Below are 18,553 nucleotides of genomic sequence, written 5' to 3'. Positions count from 1 at the left end.
TACTTGCTTTCTGCTGTTACATCAAAGCACCTGACTGGGTGGTTCTTTGCTTTGGGTTTTTCTGTGAATGTTCCCCTGATGTCTTTTCCACTTAACACCGGAAGCTGGATTTGAATCATAAAACTGTTGAGTTTGAAACCATGTTAAAAAGTTTGTTACTTTGGCCCTGTTACCCATGTTCACAGCAGCAGTAGATTTCTGTTGAATTTTTCCTATCACGTTTCTGATCTGTCGTATTATCTTCCCTTTTCTTCACATTCCTCTAAAAGCTAGGGAATGAGGAACAGCAGGAAAAACTGCTCAGGGAGTGGCTGGACTGCTGTGTGACCGAGGGGGGGGTGCTTGTTGCCATGCAGAAAAGCTCCCGGCGGCGAAACCACCCCCTGGTCACGCAGATGGTGGAAAAATGGCTCGACCGTTACCGACAGATCCGACCTTGTACATCCCTGTCTGATGGCGAGGAAGATGAAGATGATGAAGATGAATAAAAAACAAATCAGAGAGCAGAAGACCAAGGTATTGGCACTGTGGTGACCCCAAAGTGAGTGTGGCCCTCCAAGCAGAGTGCACGGCCTGGAACCAGCCCAGCTGGAGGGTCTGCGCGAGGGCGCCTCGATCCACACCCCGAGAGGAGGCTGCATCTGCTGCGTGAGGACAGAAAACTTTGTTTGGACTCCAGTTTGTAAAAAACTAATTTTATTAAGACAGAACTTTTTCCCTTTCAAATTGTAAATCTGTCTATAAAGTAACGCATGTGGTTGTGTAAGAAGTTGTGTAATAGGAAAAGTTGTGCCAGCATCCTCATATTATCAGAAGTTCTTCCCAGCACGGGCACCTACAAAAGCACATGGCAGATGCCTCTTTGTTCCTTTGAGATCTTCTTTTTTCAAGTAGAACCTGGCATTCTACTTCCATCTTAAGAGATCCATTTTACATTAAGTCTCACCAGAGTTCACCAGAGACTTGGAATCTTTTTGTACAAATTATCCACAGCAAAACAAAAATAAACAAGCTTTTTATTTTATTAATAATTTAGTCCCTGTTGTGCCCAATAAAATAAAATTAAATCTTTAAGGAACAAACTGCAAGGAAAATAAGAATTTTTTATTGAGTGAACTTCATATAGACATTGCTCCCTTTTTTGCAAGGGATTTTGGTTTCTGTTATTTTGTCTTTCAGGTTTTCTGATATACCCCTTTTCAGTATTTAGGTATTAATTTGTTTAAAGAGTACCTTTAAAATAAGGGTTCTTAGCCCTTACTCCTGGCCACAGTCTGCTGGTGAAGTACCCCCTGGATGTACATTGGGGGAGCCTCCATTTATAACAAAATGAATTGTGTGGAATTTACTCCATTGACAATGTATTCCTGGATCACCGTGCAAAAGTGCTGTGGACTTGCTCTTTCATCAATTCTGTGCCAAGCGGGCTGTGCTAGGAAGGGTGCCTCTGCTCTGGCTCATCGGGAAATCAGTTCAGTACAGAATAAAAAGATTTCCAAAATGCAGTGAAGTGGTAAATGCACTGCATAAGGAGTTTCTCAGTGAGTGGTCTGAGAGTTTTTGCATGTTGGTTAATTGTGGCCATCTTTATTTTAACTTAAGTATAGTCGTAGAACATTTTATAAAAAGTATTATTTGACCACTTCAGGTATACATTCACTACTGGAGAAAAATTTCACACCTATCTCAGGAACACAGACTTAGTGTCCTGATTAGCGCTTTGTTAACTATTAATGGGAAAGGATTTGGAAAGAAGCCCCATGTATACGTGTTGTGTGTGTGTCTATGTGTAGACACACACAGTTTTTCCTTCCCTTTGATGAGAAAAGGCTGTGAAAACCTTTTAACTATTTGTTTTCTTCTAAGCTCTAACCAGATGACAAGACTGCACACAGCCTCAGACTTAGGGCCAGAATACGACAAAACGGAGAAGTACAAGGGGCGTCAATTTCCTCCCCTTTCGAACACTCCTGAAAAGGTGCTTCCAGGCTGATCTACTTTTACCGCATGCAAAACCTTGCAGGAAAACACTGGCAAGTTGAGTCCATATAAATGAACTTTGATATAATGGTCAATGTTAAAAACCGTTCATAGTGGTTAATGTTTTATTGCAAATTTACTGGTTTGCTTTCACTTTGATCAGTAATTGATCAGGTTTCTCAAAAGGCTGCCATTCTCACTCCTTAGTGTAGTAGCATCTCTAATAACTTTGCTCCGTGTATAGGAACATCTCTTCCGTGGGCACCGCTCCTGTTCTAGTTAGTTGTCTGTTAAACAGAAACTACCCTCCTAGTTGAAGAAGCCAGAGAGAACGTCGGAGGGGAAAGTGTCTATCCTTTGTTCTCCACTGCAGCCAGTGCTGTCAGGAAGGACAGGCTGGGTTCCCGGCCTCTGTGTGTTGTGGTCGGTCTGAGCGTTGCTGCCCTCCAGGTGGTTTTTATTATCATCAGCGATCCTGACCACATCTGGCTGAACAGTACAGCATTATTCCCTGCGAGAAGGCATTAGAGACTTCCATTTCCTAGGCTCCAGATAGGGCTGGGGCTTTGGATGGTTTGCATAGGACATAGACTGCTGCAAGCTAAGATTTTGGGTGATCCAATGCTCTGTTAAGCTCTTGAACTATTGAACAGCCATAAATAAGCAAGAATAGAGTATGCGGTCCTTCCTGGAAGAGTCTATGCTGCTGGGTGACAGACGTGAATGTCTTTTGGTTGACTCTGTACAGACTTACTGGTTTTTTTTCTCCTAGGGAGAAATACATTGTGGTGTTTTCTGTTCTAATTAAACAAAACCCAGGTGCATCATGGAATTGGACCTGCCTGTTGATGTTTGACTCTTAGGCGCATCGTGTCTGAGGCCTAGTCTTTGCTAGGGGCTGCTGCTGCTCGTGGATGGCTGGGGACTATGTTTCCTGCACATTTCACCCTCATCATTGGCTGCTACTTGACAAGCACTTAGGAAGATAACGTGTAACTCCTGGAGGATAGGTCAGTAGCCGTGCTCTCTCCCCCAGTAACTTTTTGTGGGAATTTGGAGGGGACTTCACCGTAACACAGGTGATGATGATGCTTTAACATGCCCTGAATATTTTAATTAGACGGGAAGGCTCAGGGATTGATGCCTGGAGATGCTGGACTTAATGGACACTTAAGACGTCTCTAGTACAAAGAGGTTTTTGATGCTGTTTTAAAAGGCCATTAAGTCAAGTTAAATTTCTTAACATAGAAAATGACTGATGTCTTTTTTTTGAGTTTTACTTCATCTGAATTAATATTTGCGTTCAGGTATTTTGGCTCTGGTAAATTAATATCGAAATTCTTAATGTTGGCCTTCTTGACTTAGTTTTTAACTCCATGGACTCTGAGAGGTTTTGACTTCGCAACTGAACTGTCACATTAGATGCATGTCAACATTTAAATCTACTTGTAGATGAGGCTGGTAGGAAAGGATTGGTCCGATTTGAACCCTGGTCATAAAGAACAATTGACTAATTGAAAACGTGGTTGCCTTTAACATCTCGAGACGGTTACATTGGTGAGATGTACTTGAACTTCAGAACTTAACAGATTTTTATTACTTTTTATTGAAAACTGCACTGAACGCTAAATGTCCACCTTTACAATAAACAAATACAGTAACGGTAACTCACACTAAAACAAAACATTTCTGATAGCCATTATTATTCTGTTTGGGACAGTTTTAAAGGTTTTTTTTTTTTTGTCACAAAAACAGGAATGTACCTCTACAAAGGCTCAAAATAGGCCATCTTTTAAACAAAAAGGCGATGACTCACAAAAGACTATGAATATAACATGAAACTAGTTGATACAAATCTAATAGGATTTGTTAAAATCAGTCACATCTAATAACACACCTGAAGTGTTCTTGTATAAAATATCACGTGAAGAAAAGAACTTTATCAATGTCTAAAAAAGTGGGTTTGTTCATAGACAATCTGACAAGTTACCATAAAAAGTGTTTCCTGAGACATAAGGAAATGCAACATTATTCTTCTTGAACCCTTTCAAGTTCAAGACTCTCCACTCAATAAAATAGCTGAGGATCTGAAACTGAGAAAATATATTTGAGTACAAACAGCTTGTGAAACTTAATACTTTTTTTTTTTTTTTTTTTTTTTTTTGCATCATCAGAGGGTGTTACTGAACTCAGCCAACTCGCCCGCTCAGTACGCAGTTCAGGTGGGGAGTTTCTCTGTGCGAGCCCGCACCGGCGCCAGTCCTGTGCTGCCGGAGGTCTAGAACACAGGCAAACAGTTTGCTCCCCATTTCATAGTAATTTTATCTTCCTATTAGCAAAAGAGGTCACCAGCCCCCGTGGACCGAAGGGACTCAAGTCACAGGATGGGGATTTCCTCTTAATATTTTTTATTTTGATGTTTGGAACTCTTGATGCAACATTCTAGAGCAAGGTGTTCACCTGCTGTGCCCCAGGGACCGGTAAAGGAAAAAGATCTATTTATTCTTTGTGATTTGATGCACAGATGAGAAACTTAACACACAATAACAGAAGTTGGTCGTTAATAAATCACGTCCTAGTCTTTCAGCTCTTCAGGAAGCAGACGCCACCTTCAGTTTGCCCACGTCACGGCTTCTAGCTCTTGTAGTTCTAGCACTGCAGCGTCAGTGATGCGTATGTCCAGAATCAGGTAAAAAGCCTGTCACGTTTCTTCCTTCCTCTTCTAGTAGTTCATCTCTTTTCACCGTCTCTTGGTCCCAGGTTTATCTGAATGATACCTTTTGTCACCGTCTGCTATTGCTCGTTGGGGTGCTCCCGATTGTCCCCGTGTTTTGTGGGCTGGTTGGGCGAGGGGGCTTGGGAAGGGTGTGCCACGGTGGGGAGGTTGTGAGTCACCGGGATGCCTCCGGGGATGATCCCTTCCATGGCGGCTGGAAGTCCTCCTGGAGCCACGCCCACGATGCCCGGCGGGTATCTGAGGAACAGGGAGGAAAGGCCGTGACTGCCCTGGCGGAGGAGCAGAGGACTCCAGCTTTTAATCTAAAGCAGCGCCTGCTCATCACAGATGCGACTAGTCCAGTCAGAGTACTGGGCCACCCCCGCTGGCGGGTGCTGTGGCACCTGGCGGGAGGCGCCCCTGCAGAATGACCCGTTGTTTCCGAGTTGCCAGAGAAAAGGATCAGTTCTCACACCGACTGCCCTCATGACTTCCCTAAATACTCAGGGAGGCTTCTCCCCAGGCTGGCGCGCCAAACCACCTCATGCTGCAGCCGTGACAGGGTGCGGGGCTCGGAGACCACCTAGGATACCTGGAGGGGCCTGTGCGCCTGTCTTCTCTCTCAGGCAGAGGCGTCGCTGTGTGTGAGCAGTGGCAGCTGCCACCTCCAGAGCACAGGCTTCCGTGCACCAGTGTGACTCCGTGTGTGGCAACATTGTGGGGAGGGAGCTGTCCTGAGGCAGGTGCTTTGGAATCGAAGGCACCCAGCTGTTTACAGAGGGTGAGGAGATGGCGAAAGCCATCCCGGCCTGTGAAAAACTCAAGCCCTCTCCAGGAGAAACACGGCCTTGTGCATGAGCAACCCAGGGGCCTCTAGAAGGTCACCAGCCTCCCTGAGTGGGACTGGGGCGCTGGCTCCAGGAGTGATACTTGGGAGTACCCAGAGTGGGACCGTCACAGAATGTGCCGGAGGAAGCCACAGCATGGCTTCCTCCGCCGTGGCTCCGTCACTTAAAGTGCACGCCGCCACCCTGCCCAGCTCTAGGTCCAGGTGGCACTGGGCTATGGGCCTGCCTGGGGACGTGGGTGCAATGGGCAGCGGTGGCTGGAAACTGCTAACAATTCTACAAAATGCAGGCAGCCCTAGCACCAGCAAGCGCAAGCAAAACTTCCCTCTGGGGCTCGGGCTGCAGCTTCTCCCCTCAATACAGGAGAATCTAGCTCCCTGGCACCCAAATGTGAGAGGAGAGACCCCCGGGAACCAGCAGAGCATCAAATCCAGCTCTGCCCTCCCCTATCAGGGCACCCTCCCGAGATGGGCGAGCTGCATGGAAGCAAAGGCGAGCCCTGGCATAATGTCCCGTCCCATCGGAGAGGGGGCACGACACGCCTCACCCACCCCCTTTCCAACAGGAGCTGATTCCGGACTATACCCCCAAGAGCATATCTGCCCTTGAGCTGAGGCACTGGAAGAACCGCAGTGAGTCTAACTCCCAGACACCGGCCCGGCTGGCTCCCGCCCGCGCCTCACCTGTACGTGGCACCATTGAGTTCCGGATGAATCGCTTGCTGGTCTATTACTGACCAGGGGGCTGTGGTGACAAAGAATTCCTTGTTCACACAGTTCCTTAAGCTCTCCGGGATGCGACCTGGCGAGGTGATGAAAAGGCATCCTGTGTGTCTGGACTCCAGGGGCATCGGGAAAGCAACCTTTACGTTTACCCTGCCGCCCGTCTAGCGGCCAAGCCCCTGGCCTGTGAGAAGGGCTGGCCCTTTGATTCTCGAAAAAAGCGAAATATTCCAGGAACCACTCCAACGAGCACCGGGCTAATTCTGCACTAGAAGAGCAGAGGCCGTCGGTCCTCACTCCCGGCCCCTAACCCCTCCCCGGCTCAGGCGTAAGTTACCTTGTACCTGGGGGAATTGGTTTCCATCAAAATTTAGTCAGGGCTCCTACAAAACCAACTCATTCAAAATTTAAGGTCACCCTTAAAAGGCCTGCCCACAGCAGGCCCCGGGAGCACGCTAGCCGAGCTGCGCGGGGGCTCACCTGTGATGGCCCGGCGGATCTCGGTGGCGGCGGCCTCCCTCATCTCGAGCGAGGCCTGCTCACTGTACCAGGCCGTGTGGGGCGTACAGATGAGATTCGGTGCGTCTTTCAAGGGACCCTGAGCAAAGCTAGAAAAATGTAAAGATCACAGTCAATGACAAAAGTCGCGCGCACGGCCACCCCCAGGGAGTGCTGGACCCCGTAGGCTGGTGCCTGGACACGCCCGCGCGGCGGCTCCTTGGCTCGGGAACTTAGGAGCATGCTTGTCAGAGGTGTGATGAGGGGCAGGAGGAATCAGAGGAAGTAAGGAAAGTGCTGAGTTGGGGGGAGGGTCCCCTCAGCCTGCAGGCCCACCTGAAAGGCTCCGACTCGTGCACGTCGAGGGCCGCCCCCCGTATCCTGCCTTCCTTGAGGGCTTGGGCTAAGGCCTTCTCGTCCACCAGTCCCCCGCGGGCGGCATTCACGAGGAAGGCGCCTTGTCTCATCTGCGGGGGGAGAGGAGCTGTTACATGGGAACGCTCGCACCCACGTTTGAGGAAGACAGGCCAGGGTCCCTCTGTCGGTGCGGATGTGTGTTGCGGTCTGGGGGCGGGAGCGCAGCGTCCCTGCCGGCAGGAGGCCGGGGATCCCGGGGCCGCGTGGCGGGAAGGTCCGCCCTGTGGCCCGTCCCCTGCTTGTGGTTTCTCGGCAGCCAGGCTGAGGCCGGGCCCCTGGCTTGACTCAGCTCCCACGTCTTCCTGGGGCCTTCCTTCTGCTCAGTCATGTGCAGGGGGGCACTTCCCATTCCCTGGGGCCTCCACAGTGGCTTGCTCGCGCGAGGGCTTGCACTGCAAGTTACCTGCTTTATGGTAAAGTCGTTGATGAGGTGGTGGTTATGCTCGTTGAGATTACAGTGCAAGGAGACGCAGTCGCTCTGGTACAGTAAGTCCTGTAGGGTGTAGACCCTCTGCACGCCCAGGGACCGCTCGATCCCATCCTGCAAGTAGGGGTCATAAAAGATGACGCTGAATCCAAAGGCCTTGGCTCGAACAGCGACTGCCTGCCCCGTGCGACCTGTGCAGAGAGAGAGCGTCCAGGTGAGCGCGGCCACAGTCCGTCGCGGGCACTCGGGGCCCCATGCCCGGCGGTGTGAGGCGCCCCAGCTCTGGCCCTCTGCTTCTGGTTCCTGGGACGCGGAGCCGGCGCCCGCCGTACCGCTGGCTGTGCGCTTCAGGGGCCACGGCCAGCGCCTCTCCCAGTTCGCTGGGCTGCAGCCAGGCCAAGCGTCCTGGGTGAGGCCTGCGATGCCTGTTGCCTGTCTTGGCCACCTGTTTTTTTCAAATGCAACAGAAAAGTTTGCTGCTCCACCATCCCCAGAAAGCCCCCTTTGTAGCCATCTCTGCGTTTCTGCGTTTTTTATGCCGCAGGCCCAGTGTGGGCCTGGTTTCCAGACCACGCCCACAGGGAGCCTTCAGACGGGCACACCGTGTGCTGAGGGGCGGAGGATAGTGGGTAGAGCACACAGCACATCTTTACGCCAAAGTGCTGCCCACAGGACGCCGCGGAAGGGTCCCCTCTGGCTGGACGGCAGTTTAATGGTGACTTGCTGAGGGCCACGGTCAGTTGTCCAGAGGGCCAGCCTAGCCAAGAGGGACAGCTGCAGGAGACCTCCAGCCACGCCCCTGGGAGGGCAGCTGGTGGGCGGGACAGGGAGCTCCTGCGCGTCTCTCACCGCACCCTTGGCCGGCCTGACTGCTCGTTCTGACGGCGAGTCTCTCAATTTAACAAACCCTAGTCTTGTCACTGGTGTCCTCTTCAGACACTTCCTGATCTTAGGCACCCCAGTGACGGTCTGTGACCTGCTAAGTCAGCACCCAGCCTGGGAGGAGAACCGGCTGTTTCCTTAGACACTGTCACCACGGCTGCCTTTTCTTCAGACGTCAGCCCATGCGCTTGACTCGGAGGCTGTCCTGAGTGCCACCCATCCCCGGCCCCGCCACTGCAGCCTGAGCCACGCTCGGAGAAGCCAGCACCCCCGGGGGGGCAGTGGGACAGCCAGGACCTCTCCTCTCCCCGTCCCAGCTCTGGCTGTGGAGAGACCGGGAGGGTGGATGGAGGGCCCGGCAGCAGGTTGGTGCTTTCCATCTGCTGAAAAGGTCGCCACAGGACAGATGACAGGGCCTGGCTGAAGGAAGGACCCTATGGGGGTCCTGCCTGCGAGCTGCCACCAGGTGGCCAGACCCCTCACAAGCTGAGTGTCTGCATCCTGAGATCACCGGAGGCCAAGGAATGTTCTAGGAATCGGCCTCCATAGTGAGGGGAAGCGTGGGCACCAGCAGAGGGCGCTGTGGCCCCCCACAGTCCTGCTGTTCTTAATTGCTAGTAAATACTCCATCCGTCCTTGTCAAGGAATCCTTCCCTGGCACCCTCACGCCGGGCACCTTCTTCAGAGCACAGAACGACCTGCATGCCTGAAGAAAGCCAGTTCCCCCTCCCGTGGTCCAGTGGGCCCCCCCGCCTTATGGGGTACTTGTGGGAAACACCTCTGGAGCTTGGCTGGAAGTCCAGCACTTACTGTCCACCCATTTTTCTCAGGCTTTTTGAATCTGGAGAGGCGGCCACGAGGGCGCTTCCCAGTCCCGAGTTACAGCTCGCAGAGAGCAGTCCAATGGCTTCCTCGTGCTCTCGAGCCGGTGAGGGGCAGGGCTGAGATACTGCGGTGACCCCGCTTCAGCCCCTGCCGCCCCCGGCGTCCTGTGGCTTTCCAGCCCAGCCTCCTTGGTATCCCGATCCAGAAGCCACCAGCTGCTTCTCGCCTTGGGTGACTGACCCACCCCCACCCACTCCTGGCTGGAGGGAGGGGGCGGTGGGGGGTTGGGAGGGGTTTCAAGCCAGGGACCTCACTGTGCCGCCACCACCCGGCTCCAACCCGGCCGCGATTCTTGCTGCCTCTCCAGCCTGGGCCTCTGCTTAACTGCCAGCGCCTGTGTCAGCCTCGCCCCGGGCAGCCAGCGGGCACGTAGCTAGGCCTGACGGTGAGCGGACAGCAAGTGTCCCAGAGACACTCCTGCAGGCGACGGCGGCGCCCGGGGACGGGCCACCCTGGCGAGGGGGGCCGCGGGCTGCCGTCGCTGCACATACCGAAGCCGATGAGGCCCAGCGTCTCCCCACGGATGCGGGCAGCTCCCGAGGCCACCTCCCGGATCTGCTCGACGCTCTGGACCCGGGTGCCCTCCCGCAGTGCCTGGTACAGCCACGTGTTCCTCCGGTACAGGTTGAGGATGTGGCAGATGGTGGAGTCGGCCGTCTCCTCCACCGCCGCGGACGGGATGTTGCACACGGCGATCCCTGGAGAGGAGGGGGTGAAGCCAGGTGATGAGAACCCCATTCTGTGTGGGGGGACAGCTGAGAGATGCAGGCAGAGTTGGGCTATTCAGTCCCGAAGTGGGGGTGTGGCGCTGGGCAGGACAAGCTCCAGGGGACACGGCCCCTCGGGCTGCGTGCTCAGGAGACTCGGCCCCTGCGTGCATCCCCAGCAGGGTCTCCGCGCAGAGGCCGGGAGCGACGCTGAGGCTGTAAGCAAAGCTCGGAGGAGTGGGTAGAGGGGGGAAGCCACCGCCTCTCTGGGTGCTGCAACTGGCCTGGAGTCTATGCCACCCCTTCACCTGCCGGGGGCCAGTCACCCCAAGGGGTGGCAGTGGAGCCCGGAAGCACCAGGCTCAGAGCCGGCCATGCACCGTGCAGCTCCTGCTTCCAGGGTGCAGGGAACGACCTCCTCCCTCTTGCGTTGGGGCTGTGTGGGGGCCGCCCACCGCCCACCCTGCACCCTGTACCACTGTGAAAATCAAACCAGACAGCATCGCTTAGGCCGCCTCCCACTCCCAGGGGGTCTGGATGGCCCCCCATGCAGCCGGGGAAAGAAACCATTAAAGCAAAGCCGGGACTCCCAATCAAAATCCCCGACAAGGCCCGAGAAGCAGCTGGCCGCTGGGCCGGAAGGGCGGCGGGGCGGGGCGTGGGATGCCGGCAGGTGTGACCTGAGCTGACCCAGGGGCCGCGGTGGGCGCCCGACTCAGAGTGGGGTGGATCACTTGGCTCCCGGGCCCACCAGAGCCTCAGCACAGTTGGGAGCATGGAGGACCCCCTTACTGTCCCCTCGGGCAGACCCCCTCCCGCCCGCGCTCAGGGCCGGCGGTCAGAGAGGTGTTACCCTAAAAGGGCCTTCTCGTCCCCTCTGGGGTCAGCAGGGCAGCCCGGCACCCTCCACCTGCCGCTCCCGCCAAGGCTCCGGTGCACGGGCAGGGGCGCAGGGTGACGGGTCCCGGCTGGCCCACAGCGACAGGCGGCGATTAGCTGCGCCCCCCGCCCCCTGCTGGGACGGCCCCCCGGCACCTGGTTCTGGAGCTGGCCGAGCGTGATGGCCCCGCAGGCACCAGGTGGGGCCTCTGAGTCCAGCAGGGCAGCGGCTCTGGGGTCCACTCGCTCCCCGGCGCCGCACTCACCCAGCTCGCCGGCCGCCTTGATGTCCACGTTGTCGTAGCCGCTGCCTATCCGCACGATCACCCGCAGGGCCTTGAACTTCTCCAGGTCCTCCCGGGTGAGGGTGATGGTGTGGTACATCATGGCGCCCACGGCTTCGTTCAGGACCTGCCGCGGGGCCAGAGCACAGGGTTGGGGGCCTGTGGCCGGCCGGGGGGCCCGGGGGGAGCGGCGTGGGGAGCTGCCGGGCGGCTGGGGCCCACCTTCTCGTGGATCTCCTGCGTGGACTGGGCGTCACAGAAGGCCACGGTGGCCAGGTCCTTCAGGATGGGCATCTCCACGGTGCAGTCCCTGCCGTCCAGCAGCGCCACCAGGGGGCGGGGGTGCAGGGGGCCGTTCATGATCTGGGGGCGGATACCTGCAAGGAAGGGGGACTCAGTGGGTACCCCGTGGGCCGCCCCCACATGCTGAACCCGCAGGGCTCCGGCTGAGGGGGCGGCGGGGCGCCTGTGCAGCCCACCCACACGGCAGACAGCAGACGCAGCTTGCTGCGGGGAACCTGGGCCCCAACTGCGCCCCCACCAAGAACAGCAAAGGGGCCACCCGCCGGCTCCTAGACCTGAGAGGCCCGGCCCCTGGCCCCGCCCCGCCCACACCGGGTGCCCGCCCGACATACGGGGGCGCGGGGCATGAAACCAAACCGCACCCCTGAAGGTGCCTGTGGCGAGTGAGCTTCCTGGGGAGAGCCCTGGTGACAGGCGCCCCAGGCCAGCTCAGGGCCCCTCACCTGGCCCAGGCGAGGAGTTGGGGGCTGAGGGGTGGGGAAGGGGCTGCCGCAGAGGCTGGAACCCGGGAGAGCTGCCGGGACCGGGCAGGGGCCCGGCTCATCCGGATGGACGTGCTCGGGCAGTGAGACGGGGACCCGGGCCGCTCCCCACGGCGACCCGAGCGCGGGCTCCAGGCGGTTCCGTGCGGACCAGCCCCGCCGCTCCAGGGACGCGCCGCGGCTGCGGGCTGAGCGGTGGGCGCGGGGACCCTGCCCCGGCGGAACCGTTCCCGTCTCCACCGGCTGCCCCGACGAACGCGCGCCCGCTCGTACCAGCCCGTCCTGGGCTGCGGGAGGGACCCGGGCACTGGCACGGCCACCAGTGGGCGGGGGGCAGGAAGTGTGCGGGGCCATAGAGCACAGACGAGATGGCTTTCCGGGCACCCCAAGTTTCCGACAGGCCCCGTACCACGTGCCTGCAAGGTTTCTCAGCAGATGCCCCCGGCGTCCGGACGGCCCGGCCTCCACAACCAGCCCCGTCGTGCCCCCTGCACCCCACACAATCTACTGTCCTCTTCTGTGGCCACCCGGGCCGCTGGGCTTGATGGGGCTCCCATGGCCCCGTGTGGCCGCCAGGAGGGGAGGCCCTTTCCGGGCTGCGCCCACCTCGGCTCCTCTCCCTCCGCGGACGGCCAGCCCGGGTCCAGGCGAGCGAGGCTCCTCGTTGGCCGCCAGCCTCATTACCCAGGACACCCCCACCCCGCCGTGGCCATGTTCCCACCAGCAGTGCACATGGGGGGCGCGGCGAGGTGCCCCCATGACCCGGTTCGGCCTCGCCCGGGGCCCGCGCGCGCACACACAGCTGCCGCCTCTCAGGACAATCATCTCTTTGAACTTGGAGCAGAGAAAAGGCTTTTGTCCCAGCCTCAGAAGGAAGGGCAGGGAGACGGGGGACAAGTGACCTCTGGGGGCCGTCTCCATCCTGGGCTGGGGCTCGCCAGTGACCTTGGTCCATCCCTGCCCGTGCGGGCAGCTAGGGCCCTACTGCCCACCCCCTGATTCCCAGGGCAGGCGTCGGAGCAGGCTGATCCCCACTCTGGGTGGGGGACACGTCCTGTCCACCCCCTGTCCTTGCTGGCCAATGGTCCCCTTGGTGGGCAGGAGCAGGGCACGGAGGCCATTTGCCTGCTGGCTGGGCTGGCCAGTCCACCCCAAAGGTGGTCCGAGGGTGTGCACGTCCCCGCCCCCCCCGCCCCTCCACCTCAGCGGGCACAGGCCAGAGAGGGCGCCCCAGAGGCCGAGGGCGACACGGCCAGAGAAGATGCTCCCTCTGCCCAGCTGCATTAAGGGGATGAGAAACTTCAGAGTCGCACCCCCGAGCTGTGTGGCCGCCCCTGCCAGTGAGGACACGGGCGCAGGGCTCCGCCTCTCTCCCCGGGGCCTCTCCTGCCGCCCCTTGACCGCGAGGCCCCAGGTGGGCCCCGTGGGGGGTGGTCCTGGCAGTAGACACGCTCACTCGTCCCGCCCGCAAGGTGAGGGGCGCCCAGCGTGACCCCCGGGGCCGGCAGGAGGCAGAGCTCATGGCTGCCGCAGGAGACCCAGGTCGGTCTTCGAAAGCAACAGGGCAACCGTGGCGCAAGGCAGGCCTCGGGCGGCCGGGCCTCCGCAGGGGCCGAGCAGCCACCGGCCGTCCGCAGCCTCTGCGCAGGGATCCCGTTACCTGGGAAACAAACTCCAGGTTGCCTAGCGATCGCCTCCCTCCCTGCCAGGGTGGCCTTTCCCGCCAGCAAACCCCCCCCTTCGCCGGCGTCCAGGAGGGCCGAGGCCCCAGGCAGGCGGGAGCCGGTGGAGGAGTTGGGTCTGCCCTGGGGCCGGGGGCGCACGTCCTGGGGCGGCGCGGGGCCCACCTCCAGCAGCCCCAGCCCCGAGGATGGGCGCCCCGGGACACCAGCAACTTGGGGTTCCCACTTCACCGCACACGAACGGACACGTCCTTCGTGTGTCTGCAAATGTGAACGAAAGAAACCTGACGCGGCAGCCCCGGGTCCTCCAGGTTAATTAAGAGCAAACGACCCTTGCAGGGAAGGGAGGACCCGGGAGGGGCCGGGACTCCCTGTGGTGAAGGGGGGTCACGAGCCTCGAGATCACATTCCCCGGCCCTGAGGTTCCCGTCTCTGCTCAAGCCCTAGGCCCGGAGCCCACGACCCCGAGCAGATTCCGCACCAGCCGCCGCTGCTCCCACGGCACCGTCCAAGGCGGCAGCGAGGGGCGCCCGCGGGCGGCTGCGGACAAGACGCGGAGGCCGGAGGGTCGGGGGCTCGTGGCCCTCCGGGGGGGCGACTCCTTTTCCTTTCTACAAGACTTGCTCCCTGTTTCAGCAGCCTTGCAGCTGCCCAGGCCACGGCGGGACACTCCCCGCCGGTCTGGACCGCGCGCCGGCCCGCTCGCCAGTGCCCTGGTGCCCGTGGCACCCGGCTGCGGGGAGGCTGAGCGCCCGGCCTGAGGCCGGCTCCCGGGGCGCCCCCGCCCCCCATTGGGAAGCAAAGACAGAACGGAGCAGGGGCCAGACCTTTCAGGGGTCAGTTGTCCGGGAAGGCCAAGTCCAAAGGCCTCTCAGACCCCCAGGGAGAAGGCGGGGTCCCCAGGGGGTCGCTGGTGGCTTTCTGCCTTCTCTGGAGAGGACACGGGATTTCTTCCTGGGGCTCCCCGCTTCCCACCCATTTCCTGGCCTGCCCTGACGTCCCTCCCAGAGACCCCGGCTGTTCCGGAAGGTCTGTTGCAGCTTAAGAGCCAAACCGCCTCAGCTGTGACCCCGCTGCCGCCGGCACCCCAGGAGAGGCTTCATCGTCACGCGAAGTGGCCGCGCTGGGGCCAGTGGACAGACCCTGTCCTTGCCATCGCCGGCCGCCCGGAGCGGCAGAGCTCCAGCCCTCAGGACGACGGTCAGGGTGCGCGCGATCCGCTTGAGCGGGGTCACCCCTCCCTGCCTGCCGGGCCACCAAGGGGAAGGACCTGCCAACAGGCCGGGGTTGGGGGGCAGGACGGGCAGGGAGGGCTGAGGCACATTTACGGCGCAGGGCGCTGCGTACTTTCCAGCAAGAGGCCGTGGGGCCCGCTGAGCCAGCAGGCTGTCGGCTCCCAGGCCCTGCAAGGTGCCTGAGGTAAGGGGGGGCCTCGGGGCTTCCAACTTCCCACCCGCAGCCTCTCCAGCCTGGACCCCATCGCAAGGTCTGATGGTGTCTCCCAATCCCCCTCGATGCGGCCGCTCCCCAGCTACGAGACTACTTCCCGGAGCCCGCGCCGTCCAGCCCTCACGGCGGGCTCAGCTGCTCTGATTTCTAGAGACACAGAATCAGATCGGGGGGGGGGGGCTCCAAGCTGACCGTGGGCCAGGGCCTCACGGGGCCTGGACGCAGACCTTGGGGCCCAGCAGCCCCGCCTTACCCCAGACCGTTCACCCCGCAAACGCAGCTGCACTGGGGCTGCCCGCGGACCCCACTCGGGCCTGGGCAGCCTCTGGTGGCGACGCACCTGCCGCGCTGTAGCTCCCGGGCCGTTGGGAAAGCGGATGCGACCCGGGGCCGGGCGCGGTGACCCACCCGCTGCGGGGAGGTCGGGGCCACGGCGGTGCCCTAGGCTTGTGGGACGAGCCCCCGGAGCCGGCGAGGGAGGCGGCTGCCCACGGAACGGCTTCGAGGCCGCGGCTGCTCCGAGCCTGCGTGGGGCTCCGCGCGGCGCTGTTGGAAGCGACGGGCATTTCGGGGATGATTTTACTTCCCGAGTGATTTGCCTGCAAGTGACTCGTTCCTTCCGAGCGGCCACAGTCCGCGGGGCGTGCGGCTCCGGGAGCGACGATGAAGGGACGCGGAGACGCCCCCCGCAGTCCGTGCCTCCCGGGCTGTCCCGGCGAAGGCTGCTCTGCCTCCCCCCGGCTCCCTCTCGGCGCGCAGGCTCCGGGCTCCAGGAAGCCGCCGCCTCCCGGTTCCCCTGCTCGTGGCGGGCCGTGGGGGGCTGGGAGAGGGGCCCTTTCTTTCTGGTCCTGTAGCCTCAGCAGCAACGGCCCCCGCACTGGACACCTGGGGGCTGAGGGGTGACTGTGGGGCTCGAGGTCTCCAGGGATCCGGCCGGCGCAGAAACAAAGGTCAGGGATGCGAGGTGACCGCTGGCCTCTCTGGAGTGGCCCCTTAGCCCTGGTTTCGCCCGTACCCCATGGGGTCTGGCCCACAGGGACCCCAGAGGAGCTACACTGGCCTCGCCCTGAGAGCTCTCTCCCACCCGAGGGTGCTGGTGAGCGCCGTAAAGGCAGCGTGTATGAGAGTGTGAGTGTGTGTGTGTGTGTGTGTGTGAATGTGTGTGCGTGTGCATGTCTGTGAGCGGCGTGTGTGTGAGCGTGTGTCTCCCGATCACTGCGGCTGTGAGAACCACTCGTCTAGCTGGACAAACAAGCATGGTGGAGCCCGCTGTCCTCCGGCAAGACCAGCGCCTGCCGCCCCCTGACCAGCTCCAAGGTGCCGCCCCTGGCTATGGGGTGGCCGTGGGGTGGTCCTGGCAGCCTGAACTGCAGACAGCCCCGCACCGCGACCTTGAGCTGAGAAACAGGACACACTTCCCTTGGAATCGCGTGGCGGCCTGGGTGGAGTTCGGGGGTGGGGGGCTGGGGTGCTCCGCCCGCGCCCTGATGCTGAGGGAGCCTCTTGTATCCTGGCTGCACGGAAGCAGCACCCACCAGGCCCCACGAGCAGAAAGTTCCGGCAGCACCAGGTCGCTGCCACCCACTCAGACCGGCCGGCCTGGCCGGGCCTGAATCGCCGCCCAGGACGTCACCACGCCAGGCGGGCCCCGGCGCGCACCGCTACTAGTTCTGGTAAAATGTGGTGGACGCGGCGCGTTTCCGAGGCCCGGCCTCACTCGGTGGTCCCGGAGCACCAGAGGGAGGACCGGCTGCGCCGAGCGAGCCCCCGGGCGAGTCTAGTTGGATAAACTCGCCTCCCGCTGCCCACGGTGGGCCGAAGGCCACGCCAGGAGCGGGCTCCCCTCCGGCCCGCCCCTCAGCCAGCAGCCCCGGAATCCCCCGGAGCTGACTCTGCTCCCGCAGGGCGTGTCGGGGCCCAGACAACACCCCCACAGAAGCTGAGCTCGCAGCGTTCCTGCTGCTGGCGGCTCCTCCAGAGACGAGAGCTCGGGAAGCAGCACCTGCCGGGACGAGGGGGGCTCCAGGTGACGCGCGGAGGACCCTGCTGGAGGACAGTCGCTGGCTCCGGTGTCACCGGGAATAGCAAACCAAGCCCCTCTGGGAACCTCCAAGCTGACACCCTGCCCAGCGCCCCGGCCCCCAGGGCCTCCGGAAACGTGAGAGGTCGGGGCCCCACCCAGGGGCCTCGAGAGGACCTTCCGGTTCTCGGCGCAGCCCTGGCTGATGGGCGCTGCACGGCGAGGGTGGTTCTTCAGAACAAAAGACCAACGACCCTCCACGTGCCAGCAGGGGCTGAGAAGGGGCTTTGGGGGTCTCACCTCATGGGACTTTGGGGACAGGAAACAGGCCCTGGCCCTGAAGCCCCTCCTGTGGCTCCGCAGCTACAGTCCGGGACCAGCCCGCGGCCCGCAGGAGCCCGGAGCCCCAGCCCGCCCTTCTCCAGCAGGCCCTGCCGTGGGTGGGGGCGCCTGCGGGCATCTTTGGGGTCTTGTGGTAGCTTCTCCAGCCTGCCTCAGTTCGTTGGGTTTAGGGTTATCACCCTCAGACCCTGACTCACCCCGTACCTCCCTGCACCCACGTAGGGACACCTCCAAAAAGTGAAGGCTGTGGGGGAGTCCATAGGGATGTGCGAGGCGCAGGGGAAAGCCTGTTCCGATTCGGCAGGACTGAAAGCTGTGGGGGGCTGGGAGGTGCGTAAGAGGAGACTTCTACCCGGAAGCCCCGGCAGGGGTCCTGGGAACTCCAGCGGCCTGCACTGTTGGCAGGGACAGCCACGGACCCCACCCCACCAGCCAGACGCCCCAGCGACTCGGAGGGGGTCACAGAGGCACGTGTTGCGTTCACTGCATCTGGAAAGTGCCCGGGAGGAGGTGGCGTGGGCGAGAAGGCAGGGCCAGGCCCACACACGCACCTCTCCCCCCGCCAGCTGCTGTGCTCTGGGGACACAAGACCTGCAGTGGCTGCAGCCCAGCCCCTCCCCGTGCAGCCCCCCACGCCACGTCCCGCGGGGCTGGTGCCAGGGAGGGGACGCTCCTCGCGGGCCTGTGCACGAGCTAACATGCCCCCCTGACTGACACCAGCGCGGCCAGCCAGCACGAAGTGGGCAGTTCTGGACCAAGACGCAAATGTGTTAAAATGCCCCAAAGCACATAAAAATAAAACCAGCACAACAAACACCGTAAACACGCAGACGGCCGCTCTCGGGGTCACGGGAGCGCTCGTGTCACGCAAAGACCAAAAGCGAGGTTCGTCGCGCACGGTGCGCGTGGCCAGGGCCGCTGGACGAGCTGGCCTCTCCCGCAGCTCAGCTCGCAGCCTGGCCCGGGGGCCGGCACCTCCGGGCTTCAGGTCTGCGGGCTCTTCTCTGGGGAGAGGCCACTGCCCGGAGCA

At 60.4% G+C, this 18,553-nt stretch overlaps 2 protein-coding genes across 7 annotated transcripts in view; one reads left to right on the top strand and one right to left on the bottom strand.

The window, feature by feature from the left end:
• The window catches only part of ZRANB1 (zinc finger RANBP2-type containing 1), a 60,931-nt gene extending 54,829 nt beyond the window's left edge, over positions 1-6,102 (top strand). For 3 of the 5 annotated variants that reach the window (XM_054690057.1, XM_037497538.2, XM_037497540.2), the window contains one exon: positions 270-6,102. In XM_054690057.1, coding sequence (XP_054546032.1) covers positions 270-488 — 219 coding nt within the window. In that variant the 3' untranslated portion in view covers positions 489-6,102. The remainder of the gene's footprint in view (positions 1-269) is intronic. The other 2 variants (XM_054690058.1, XM_037497539.2) reach the window with 2 other exon arrangements.
• Positions 3,570-18,553, bottom strand: part of CTBP2 (C-terminal binding protein 2) — a 75,205-nt gene continuing 60,221 nt past the window's right edge. For both annotated transcript variants that reach the window (XM_037497534.2, XM_037497532.2), the window contains 8 exons: positions 11,468-11,622; positions 11,228-11,372; positions 9,867-10,073; positions 7,585-7,799; positions 7,101-7,231; positions 6,747-6,874; positions 6,228-6,345; positions 3,570-4,954 (listed from right to left, as the gene is read on the bottom strand). In XM_037497534.2, the coding sequence (XP_037353431.1) occupies positions 4,774-4,954; positions 6,228-6,345; positions 6,747-6,874; positions 7,101-7,231; positions 7,585-7,799; positions 9,867-10,073; positions 11,228-11,372; positions 11,468-11,622 (1,280 nt within the window). In that variant the 3' untranslated portion in view covers positions 3,570-4,773. The remainder of the gene's footprint in view (positions 4,955-6,227; positions 6,346-6,746; positions 6,875-7,100; positions 7,232-7,584; positions 7,800-9,866; positions 10,074-11,227; positions 11,373-11,467; positions 11,623-18,553) is intronic.

This window comes from Talpa occidentalis, unplaced genomic scaffold, assembly GCF_014898055.3.
Source record: "Talpa occidentalis isolate TD23 unplaced genomic scaffold, MPIMG_talOcc4v2.1 talOcc4.8, whole genome shotgun sequence".
Classification (NCBI taxonomy): domain Eukaryota; kingdom Metazoa; phylum Chordata; class Mammalia; order Eulipotyphla; family Talpidae; genus Talpa; species Talpa occidentalis.
Note: the sequence above shows the minus strand (reverse complement) of the source record. Positions and strands in the feature narration are given on the sequence as shown.